We start from the raw sequence: 12,380 nt of genomic DNA on the forward strand, positions 1-12,380 counted from the left end.
AAAATAGCCTGTGTTCCATTTGATCCAATGTTATTAGTCTCAAGCTCTTGTTTTCATTGGTTCGATATTTATCAACTCACACACACTTAAACATGTTCATTCATACTTAATGTAGTGAAAATAGCAGATCTACAAGCTCACAGTGTGTCGCATCACAACACTTTGTGAGCTTGTAGATCTGCTATATTCACTACTTTTGTAGTGCAGAGATACAAGGTTTCTCCCTGACAGTGATGTGTGTCATTTAATGTGCTGACTGTAGGGTGTATCAACATGTTATAAAACATGTTGGATCACTTTGTTCACCTCACACACCACAGCTATGACTGTGTTTACACTATGTTTCTATGGAAGCAGAATATAATATACATTTATATTAAAGTACATAATGTGGTGTCCTATAGGTTTAAAGTCTGGTCCTTTACTCTACCTCTGTTATAAGTGTGTCTTGTCTTGTAACTGTGTTGTTTAAAAACAATGCATATACTGTAAGCATATATATTTAGTGTGAGATTTCACACCCTGTTGAGGTTCATTTCTAAACCTTTCTAATGACGAGGACCTTCATAATGTCATCTGGTTGCTTGATCGAAACAACCTGTTTGTATGAATGACATTCATTTTCTTGTTTGTTTATTGACACATGTACATACTAGAATACAGATATATTTGAATAAAAGCTTGCATTTCCTTTTACATTTGTCCTATTATAGGCATTTAAAGCCCCACCAACAGCTTGAGAACAAATACAAATATATAAACAATATCAAAAAGCCATAATTAAAGCAAAAATAAACCTACTACTAGGCTACTACTGCTATTAAACCTGTTCAATGATACTATACTACTATTCACCCACACAGAATGAGACAAACATCAGTAGAATGACTTTATAGGAACAGACAACATGAGACAATTTGTTTGTGCATTTTATGATCATGTCAAACTTGTGCAGCGATGGTGAAGAGAGAGAACTTGGAAAGAGACTTTCAGACCCACAAATCATCTGACTAGATTCTTTCAGCCAAAGTATGTTTTGATACCAACACTACTTGTTACTTTTACTTAAGTAAAATATTAACATACTTTTCCCACCACCGTGTACCATACATGAAACCTGATGAAGTGCTGTCATCGTATTGTAAAAGTTCATGTAAAACATTTACTTTTACATGAAGCATGTTACCTTTATTATTCATATTGAACTAGTTACTCATTTGGTTAGTTTTCTTTTTAATGAAGTTATTGACTCATACTGCTAATTCACAGAGGTGGACAGAGTACTCGACCCCAGTACTTGAGTAAGAGTACAGAGTACTCCTGGTTAAATTTACTCCACTACAAGTAAAAGTAGCTCAGTCAAAATGTTACTCAAGTAAGAGTAAAAAAGTCCTTGCTTTTAAATTTACTTAAGTATTTAAGAGTAAATGCTTTTAAAAATACTTAAGTACAAGTAAAAGTAAAAGTACATTTCTTATTTTTCACATCAATGAATTGCTGTAATTTTTATATGGCTTTTTAAAATCACAAATCAAATTAGAGCAGCATTGGTTCAAAACAAGTAATCTAAATGAATATCTTTATAGCCTAGTGGTGCAGCACAAAATAACCAAATAACCACAAAATATCACATTTAAATATATTGTGTTGAACAAACTAAAATATATATTTCTCAACCAGTGGTCCATGGACTACACAGACACATGCAATTATATTGCCACATTTCCTAATAATGATGACCCCATCAGGCACACTTCCCCTTCTTGAGATTCTAATTCCCTTTTCTGTGGAATTTCTTGACCTCCCAGAAACTTGACTTCCCCAGAAACCAACAACATTGACATGTCATCATAGCTCACCAGGTCGATAATATGCACTGTTCCATGGAACAAGACGAAAAAAAACATATTGCAACATGGTCAGGGACCACATGCAATACCTTCAGGGACCACAAGTGGTTCACGGACCACCTGTTGAAAACCCCTGCTCTAAAGGGATCTAAAATGTTGTGCTTACCTCAACAACAAGAGTTGTCCCTATCTACTTCAATGGACTACTTTGTTTGGGCTGTTTGCTGGATTCTTTTTTTAAAGCAAGGCAATATTGGGCACATTGGGTAATCTAAATTAATATCTTTATAGCCTAGTGGTGCAGCATAAAATAACCAAATAACCACAAATACATTTAAATATACTGTCTTGAACAAACCAAAATATGTCTAAAACCTCAGCAATGCAATAAAATAACTCCTCATCTAAGCCGTAGCAGTGATGTTAGGTTTTCAATGTAGATAGTGGGTGTCAGGACCCACGAGTGGTCATTTAAATGGGTCCCAGTCCAGGGACATTTTGTGATTCTATGAGTCCTAATAAAATAAAAACGTTTCCCCATTAGAGGCGCATGCATTGTTTTCAAGGCAAAAAAGTACCATATGTCACTGCTAAATACTAGTACTAGCCTAAACTCCAGTGAGATTTATAGTTTTAAACTCTCTAAAGCAGGGGTTTTCAACTGATTGTGAACCAGGGACCACCACCCTGATTGAGAATCAACCTGGGGACCACTGTTGTGTTGGATGAGATTAGAGCTAAGATTAGTGCTTTGCTAACACTTGCTACTGTATGCATACATTCCATGATACATCCCACTGTTTCTCAACCAGTGGTCCATGGACTACACAGACACATGAAATTATATGGCCACATTTCCTAATAATGATGACTCCATCAGGCAATCCGCTCCACTTCTCCTTCTTGAGATTCTTCCCTTTTTCTGTGGAATTTCTTGACCTCCCAGAAACTTCACTTCCCAGAAACCGACAACATTGACATGTCATCATAGGTCACCAGGTCGATAATATGCACTGTTCCATGGAACAAGAAGAAAGAAACATATTGCAACATACACACACACACACGCACACGCACACGCACACGCGCACACACACACACACACACACACACACACACACACACACACACACACACACACACACACACACACACACACACACACACACACACACACACACACACACACACATCCGTCCTGGCTGCACTGATACAGACTGAATGGTTGTTTTTTTCTGTGCACGAATCGTTCGGCCGTGTGCGCGTGGGCGCACGCTACAGGGAACATTGGATAGGGTTCCTTTGCATTTTAGGGGGAAAAAACAACAACCAGCAAACCTAAAAGTAACTTGTACTTTTCAGCCTTCCTTGAAATTTACTTGAGTAAAAGTAAAATATTTTTCTCGAAAATGTACTTGAGTAAGAGTAATAAGTATCAAAGAAATCTAATACTCAAGTAAAGTACAGATCCTCAGAATATGTACTTAAGTACAGTACTCAAGTAAATTTACTCCGTTACTGTCCTCTGCTAATTCAACCAATAACATCTGTGGTGATGTTCACTGTCTTGGCTAAAGGAGGGAGAGGTCTGGGCTCTGTGTTTCAGCCTCTCTCTCTCTCTCTCTCTCTCTCTCTCTCTCTCTCTCTCTCTCTCTCTCTCTCTCTCTCTCGTGAGTATTATTATTCCTTAAGTGTTTGCGCTCAGCGCACCTTGCATAATAGGGTCAAGCTTTACACCCCTGCCCGACCACTTGGGTCTGCCGCCTCGGGGCGACTGGTTGCCTCGTCGCTCAGTGGTCCTTCTGGCCGATCTACACGGTCACAGCTTTTTTCAGTTCTGGCCCCACAGTGGTGGAATGAACTTCCCACTGATGTCAGGACAGCAGAATCACTGCCCATCTTTCATCGCAGGCTGAAAACCCACCTTTTCAGGAATCACTATCCTTCCTCTCTGCCTGGCCTACTTGTTGTTAACTAGTTGTACAAGCTCTTGATTTATTGTTTTATTGGATCTTGTTTATTCTATACACTTATTTGTTTTAGCTCTTGCTCATTTGATTTTCCTATTTTGTCTCATCTGTTTAAGACAGTAGGTAGCTGATATATTGCACTTTTACCTTAGTGCTAGGTATACTCTTGGTTGCTTGTTTTAGAAGAGAATGCACTTCAGACTTCTGGTGATTAGTAGTTTTCTTGCCTACCTATGTTGAATGCACTTATTGTAAGTCTCTTTGGATAAAAGAGTCTGATCAATGACTGTAATGTAATGCAATCATCATCATCATCATCATCATCATCATCTCCTCAGGCTGCTGTCAGTCTGTCCTGTAGGTGCATGTGATGGCCTGTAGGAGTCACTGTGGAGCTGCTGGTAAGTCTGTTTGGACAATGCTCTCCTTCCATCTCCATTCTTGTGACATTATATTATATTTACATTATTATATTTACATATCCATTTATAGTATAGGATTATTATATTATATTGTATTACTAGATTTACATATCCATTTATATTATAGGATTATTATATTGTATTGTATTACTATATTTACATATCCATTTATATTATAGGATTATTATATTATATTGTATTACTATATTTACATATCCATTTATATTATAGGATTATTATATTATATTGTATTACTATATTTACATATCCATTTATATTATAGGATTATTATATTATATTGTATTACTATATTTACATATCCATTTATATTATAGGATTATTATATTATATTGTATTACTATATTTACATATCCATTTATATTATAGGATTATTATATTATATTGTATTACTATATTTACACATCCATTTATATTATAGGATTATTATATTGTATTGTATTACTATATTTACATATCCATTTATATTATAGGATTATTATATTATATTGTATTACTATATTTACATATCCATTTATATTATAGGATTATTATATTATATTGTATTACTATATTTACATATCCATTTATAGTAGTGTATAAAGTGTATTATAGTAGTGTGATAATGAACCACATGGTCTTGATTGACTTGATTCATCATCATGGAGGAGATTGACTATACAGGAAGTAATGGACAAGCAGGTTTTGCAGCATTTGTAAAAAATATTTGGCATTAAATGTATTAAATATAATATTCCTCTTTTCCGCCCCTGGGGCCTGTTGCACCACCCTCACACTAAGTTCTAACTTAGCCTAGTTATAGCTTTAAATGGCTTTTAAAAAGGCCATTTAACCCATTTAGCCGGGAAAGTATCTGTGTCATTTTTAGATTTCTTTGGCTATTTAAAAATATCAGATCTACAAGCTCATAGCGCGGCACTCGGTGCCGCGCTATGAGCTTGTAGATCTGATATTTTTGAATAGCCCAAATAAATCTAAAAATGACAGAGATGCGTCCCCCAGGATTGAATGTGTTTAAGCTATAACTAGGCTAAGTTTGAACTTAGTGTGAGGTGGGGTGGTGCAACATGGCTCCTGGGCGCTGACCGTTTGTTTCTCTCTCACAACCTGGCAACCAGACCACAACCTGGCAACCAGACCACAACCTGGCAACCAGACAGACGGCGGTGATCCAACATGGCGGCGGCCTCAGAGCTGCAGCTCAACTCTCTGCCTTCAGACCCTCTGCTGCTGGTCTTCTCCTTCCTGGACTTCACTGACCTGCTCAGGTATACCACACCTTAAAGTAACGGAGTACATCTACTCACTGACGAACCTTTCATTCAGTCACATGACGCTCTTCTACAAACTAAACCTCGCGTTGGTTCGTTGTAAACATCCTCAGACCCTCCTCGGGGGTTCCTATTCACCGCTCAGCGTGCACATCCGGTCTAGAGCCCGCCCCGCCGTATCCGGTCCGTTTCCACATCGACATTCATGTGAAACGTGGGTCGCGTTTCCGTATCCGCTCCACCACCGGAAATGTGAAGTATCAGAGTGAATGGACCCCTCCCCCCCGATGTCTGCGTCTAAACAACACACTGTTAACCATAACAAACACTAAAAGTAACTGAGTACATTTACTCACTGACCTGCTCAGGTTTCACAGTAACAACAACAAGCGCAACAACATGTTATTTTATAAACTAAAAACCCAGTGGTGGGAAAATAACTACTTTTTTGTTTTTACTTGAGTAAAAGTATCAATACTGCAATGTAGAAACACTCTACAAGTAATTAGTCCGGTGTTCAGAATTAAAAGAGTAAAAGTACAAAAGTATTGGTATCAAAATGTACTTGAAGTACCAATAGTAAAAGAACCCATTATGCAGAATGTCCCATTAGTGTTCAAAATGTATACACATGTTTTTTAAATAGCAGATCTACAAGCTCACAATGCGTCGCGATGTGCTTAAGTACTTGAGTAAATGTACTTATTTACTCGCATTTCGTTGGTTCAGCGGCTCTCCGTTGAAAACAACTCAGCCCTGGGGTTCCTTTACCGCTCAGCGCGCACATCCGGTCTAGAGGCCGCCCGCCGTATCCTGTCTGTTTCCACGTAGACACACATGTGAAACACGTGGTGCGTTTCCGTATCCGCTCCGCACCGGAAATGTGAACTTACAGAGTGAATGTACCCACCCACCCGCTGTTTACGTCTGAACAACAAACTGTCAACCAAAACAAATATTGTTATTATTATTATTATTGTTATTATTATTATTATTATTATTATTATTATTATTAATATTATTGTTATTAAGATAATGTTTAATTAATTATGACGTTATTTTTAAACAGTAAACTGCTTCCACAACAAACCAAACACTTAAAGCTAACACAGTTAGCACTGCATGAAGTTTGTTATTGTTTATTAAACAAAGAGTTTTTGTTTAATAAATACATGTTTTTTTGGTGATCTACAAGCTCATAACGGGTGGCATTGCACCCTGGTGTGAGCTTGTAGATCTGCTAATGTGATTACAAATAATTATACAACGCAACATGATGACATAACAGCTGCATGTTGTAATATTACACTATATGTTGTTATGGAACATAATGTATGTTTTAATGATGCAATACAATGTTACACTATAATTCATGCATATATTAATGTCAGTATTGAAGTGTTTGTTTATTCCATTAAAACCGGGAACGCATCTGTGTGTAACTTTAACCATTAATGTTTATACTATTCAAAAATAGCAGATATACGCGCTGTGAGCTTGCATATCTGCTATTTTTTTTAAATCGTGAAAATGTGTGCAAATCTTTGAATATATATATTTTTAAAGCGAACATTTAACTCAAATCTTTGCTTCTGGGGGTCCCTGTAACTAAATATGTTGAGATGGGGGTCCGCGGCCAAATACATATTATTTTGGGGGTCCTTGACATGGAAAAGTTTGAGAACCACTGATATAGAAACATAAGGTTTTTTTCTAAAAACTGTTGTTGTAGAATCCCCCAGAAGCAAAGATTTGAGTTACTAATATATTAAAAGATTTGCACACATTTTCACGATTTAAAAAAAAAAAAAGCAGATCTGCAAGCTCATAAGCGCTATGAGCTTGTAGATCTGCTATTTTTGAATAGCCAAAGTTTCCCGGTCTTAATGTGTTAATAGATTGAGTTATTGTTATTAAAATAGTTATTGTTGTTGTGCAGTGAACACACACACATATAGAGTTGCATGATGAAATGAAACAACAGAATCAGTTTCATACAGTATGCATCCACTAGTCTCGCGTAGCCAGACAACTATTCCACAGTCTCTGAATGCTATATATCTGGAACTACACATCCCCAAATCCGAGAGAGGAAACTGACACTTATGTTCATGAAAATATATTTTAAAATATCTTTACACTTTACATTTTCATTTCTGCTAAGCAGCAAGCTATGTAAACTTAGATGATTTGTATTATTATTAGGATAAATTTGCGTGACTGTAAAGACAAAACGGAAATGGAGAGGAGGCTTCATATCCGCTTTATATTCTAATCATGACCAAGTCCCAGACTGTATGACCGCAAACATTTGAACATTGTGGGAGGCAACAGTCTGGCCACGCGAGACTATGCATCCACAGACTCACTTTTATTTTTGTTTGATTTTATATTTATTTTAATCTCTGGGAGCCCTAACACTGTAAAATCCTCAGTGTCAATTTAACAATGAGAGTGTACAAATGGAACCAAATGGAGGCTTATTATCCTGTAAGGGTCCATTTGGTTCCATTTGTACACTCTCAGAGTTACTGGCCTTTAACTTAATAACTGTAGTTTAAGGGATTATTTGGTTCCTAACTAAACTGCTCAAAAAAAGTTCGAAACTTAACTTTGGTCAATTATATCTCCCCTTTAATAATACCAATTGGTATTGTGTTTTATATCATTTTTATCGTTGATTAGTCACCTTTACAACGAGGTACAGCTTGTAAGGATCGTGCATTCTTGGAATGAGCAACACAGCTAAACGTGTGGGTAGCGCCTACAAAAAATGTGCCAAAATCACCCAATATGCTTCTGTTGGTAATAGCTCTTGTTTTGAGCAACCTGCCAGCACACACCTGCTGAGAGGTGTGTGCCAGTAGTCACAGGTGTGTGACTGCCTCACAGGTGAGTGACTGGCACCTGAACATGGGTTCTGCAACTTTGTTGAGTTTATGTATGCTCCAAGCAGCAACACTGCCCCCATGGACTGCCACGTTTGTCCCTTCAGGATAAGGCCCGTGCAATAGGGCAAGTGAAGCTGGTGTTCCGTTACGCAGATTACGCATTATTTGATGTCAGCCCTGGTACCATTTGCAGGCAGGTGTGTGCCAGTCACAGGTGTGTGACTGGCACCTGAGCATGGACCCTGCAACTTTGACATCTGTCTTTGGTACCGTTGTGCAAATCTTGCCTGTCAATCTATGGTTCCTCAGTGAAGCAAGGGGTCTTGGGTTGTTGTCTTCCTTGTTGACTTCATCAGTCTCACAGAACTTGGTCCTAAGTTTGGAAATGGTACCAGGGCTAACACCAAATAATGCTGTCACTCTGCATAACGGAACACCAGCTTCACTTGCCCTATTGCACGGGCCTTATTCTGAAGGGACAAACGTGGCATCTTTCCATGGGGGCAGTGTTGCTGCTTGGAGTACAAACTCAACAAAGTTGCAGAACCCATGTTCAGGTGTCAGTCACACACCTGTGACTACTGGCACACACCTCTCAGCAGGTGTGTGCTGACCGGTTGCTCAAAACAAGAGTGATTACCAACAGAAGCATATTGGGTGATTTTGACACATTTTTTGTAGGCGCTACCCACACATTTAGCTGTGTTGCTCATTCCACGAATGCACGATCCTTACAAGCTGTACCTCGTTGTAAAGGTGACTAATCAACGATAAAAATGATATAAAACACAATACCAATTGGTATTATTAAAGGGGAGATATAATTGACCGAAGTTAGGTTTCCGAACTTTTTTTTGAGCAGTTTATTACAAGGCATCACAGCCCAAGCTTGTAGATCTGCTACTTTTGGGGGAACATGAAAAAAAAAATTGAACCAATGAAACGTATTAATAGTTTGTGACTAAATATTATCTACATTGGTTGAAATATGCAACTCCTGCCTTAAAATAAATGTAATACATACTTTAAAAAATACATATTAATGTGTGTGTGTGTGTGTGTGTGTGTGTGTGTGTGTGTGTGTGTGTGTGTGTGTGTGTGTGTGTGTGTGTGTGTGTGTGTGTGTGTGTGTGTGTGTGTGTGTGTGTGTGTGTGTGTGTGTGTGTGTGTGTCAGTTGTAGTTATGTCAGCAGGAGGCTGAATGAACTCTCTGGACAAAACGCTCTGTGGAAGAACCTGTGTGTCAGACACTGGCTGCTGTCTGAGTGAGTACACACACACACACACACACACACACACACACACACACACACACACACACACACACAATTAGTCCTAGAATGTCTGTGATCTTACATACATTTCATGTATTCCGAACACACAGCCATAGATCGGTCCCATCCGTGCACGGTTAGCAGAGTGATCTCCGTGGCATAAAAGTGCTCCATGCTGTGTCTGTACTCACCCAATAATGAATTCTTAAGACTTGGAGTCACATATTATCCTCTAGTTTCATATCCATTTGAAAGTTCTGCCAGAAAACGTGTGTTTAGTAAAATATTTCCACTTTTCCACGAGCTGCACACGGACGACTTTCTGTCCAGGCAAGGGGCCTGACGTGAGTGAAGGACTGAATAGATCTAAACTTCCTTTAGGAAGCACAAATGTATGAGGCACACAATGGGCAGGTCGAGAGCAGTTTTAGACGTTGACTGAACCCGTTTGTTCCATTGCAGCATTGTCTGACTGTCTGACAGGCACCTTTTTTTTTCTTTTGCAGATACAGGCTTTATGAAAAATCGTGAGGTTCTTGCCAATACCCATCCCTAGTATCCACTCCAACATGTATATCTAACACACTAATAAATAATCCCTGTGAAAATATAACATTTTATGAACTCATTTAAACAAACTGCTTTAACAGTCATTCGGTTAAGCTTGCAGATCTGTCTGCATTGGCTATTTGAAAACAGCAGATCTACAAGCTCACAACGCGCCGCGACGAGCGCATCGCGATGCTTTGTTTGGTCGTATTCTGGTTCTTCATGTTGTAAAATTGGGGCGTTTCGAGAATATTTAAGGACGTGTTATTTAAATGATGCTCGGTTTCAGCCGTGACATTTATCAAGGCTCCGACCAAATGTACGCTATAGGATTGGCTGTATAGGATTGGCTGTATAAATGTGACTTGGACGTTGGTGTACGGCCAAATTTATGGTAAAATATAAGCCGTTTTTTACGCTCCATTGATAAATGAGGGCCAACGCACCTGTCATTTGTGTGGCCCATACGTTTGTGCTTCCTAAACACACAGACTGTTTCCAAAGGAGGTTTTCATATGTTCAGTCAGCAGTCATTACAGGTCCGGCCTCGTCGCTGACAGAGAATGATGTCCGTGTGCAGCTCGTGGAAAAGTGGAGACATTTTACTAAACACACGTTTTCTGGCAGAACTTTCATATCAGTGTTGATTTCGTCGACTAAAACTATGACGAAAAATGCTCGTCTACTACCTTTTTTCACTGACAAAAACTAAATAAAAACGAAATAAAACTAAGCTTTGATGACTAAAACTAAGACTAAATATATTGACAATTTCGTCAACAAATAAAAACTAAAATGTTAGTGAGTGAGGTAATTTTATATTTGGTTGCACTCGGGTGTTGCATGCTGAAAATAGCAGATCTACAAGCTCACAACGCGTCGCGCTGCGACGCGTTGTGAGCTTGTAGATCGGCTATTTTCAGCATGCAACCACGTGTAAAATCAGCCATAATACGTACGCCATCAAGGCACCGACAAAATACATTTTAGTCGACTAAATCAACTTTTGATTTAGTCGACTATAATTTTATGATATTTAGTCGACTAAAACTAGACAAAAAGTAAAACATTTCAGATGACTAAAATAGGACTAAAACTAAATGAAAATTTGCTGACAAAATCAACACCGTTTCATATGGATATGAAACTAGAGGATAATATGTGACTCCAAGTCTTTTAATTAGGGATTAATTATTGGGTGAGTTACACACGCAGCACGGAGCACTTTTATGCAGCGGAGATCAGCCTGCTAACCGGGCAGACATGGAGCTGATCTGTGGCTGTGTGTTTGGAATACATGACATATATGTAAGATCACAGACATTCAAGAGCTAACACACAATGTAATTATGACTTTTTTAAACACAACACAAGCTTGGTTCCATGTGTACACTCTCAGAGTTACAGACCTGTAAGGGTCCATTTGGTTCCATTAGTACACTCTCAGAGTTACAGAACTTAACACACACACACACACACACACACACACACACACACACACACACACACACACACACACACACACACACACACACACACACACACAGACACACACACACAGACAGACAGACAGACAGACAGACAGACAGACAGACAGACAGACAGACAGACAGACAGACAGACAGACAGACAGACAGACAACTGTAGTGTGTATCTATAGGTAAACATGTAAAATAAACAGCATAATGTGTGTGTTTTAGGAGTGACACAGCTCAGAGTGGTGTGTTGTGGAAGATGTTATTTAATCAAGGGATAATTGACGGGTCACCGGTCATTAATAAATGACCAGCAACCCGTCCATTATGCCGCTTATTTACACGTCGACTTGCTTGCTTACAGTAATGAAAGTATTCCATAAGTGTTGCGCTGGGCCACGGGCGCCTCGGAAAACATGGAAGTGTTGATCAAATAGAATACATTCTTAGTTACTGCATCGTCTATTTATCAGTTCAAATGTTTTGCTAAAACAGAGGTCTTCAACAGGGGGTCCGGGACCCCTAGGGGGTCCTCAGAGTTACTACAGGGGGTCCGCCAAATCTTTGTGTGATTTTTACATTAACCACTTCAACTAAGCATCCCTGTTCTGAGGAGAACTTTAGCCAAAGATAGCAGATCTACAAGCTCACAACGCCTCG

The 12,380-nt window shown here is 38.7% G+C and overlaps 1 protein-coding gene across 3 annotated transcripts in view; it reads left to right on the plus strand.

Moving 5' to 3' along the window:
- The first annotated feature begins 5,430 nt into the window (after positions 1 to 5,430).
- Positions 5,431 to 12,380, plus strand: part of fbxo3 (F-box protein 3) — a 29,726-nt gene continuing 22,776 nt past the window's right edge. For all 3 annotated transcript variants that reach the window (XR_014600356.1, XM_084051676.1, XM_084051677.1), the window contains exons 1-2: positions 5,431 to 5,528; positions 9,598 to 9,687. Coding sequence is in view for 2 of the 3 variants with exons in the window: in XM_084051676.1 (XP_083907802.1) it covers positions 5,437 to 5,528; positions 9,598 to 9,687 (182 nt within the window). In the remaining variant the exon portion in view is untranslated. The remainder of the gene's footprint in view (positions 5,529 to 9,597; positions 9,688 to 12,380) is intronic.

Source organism: Gymnoscopelus microlampas, assembly GCF_963454915.1.
Source record: "Gymnoscopelus microlampas genome assembly, chromosome: 24".
Classification (NCBI taxonomy): domain Eukaryota; kingdom Metazoa; phylum Chordata; class Actinopteri; order Myctophiformes; family Myctophidae; genus Gymnoscopelus; species Gymnoscopelus microlampas.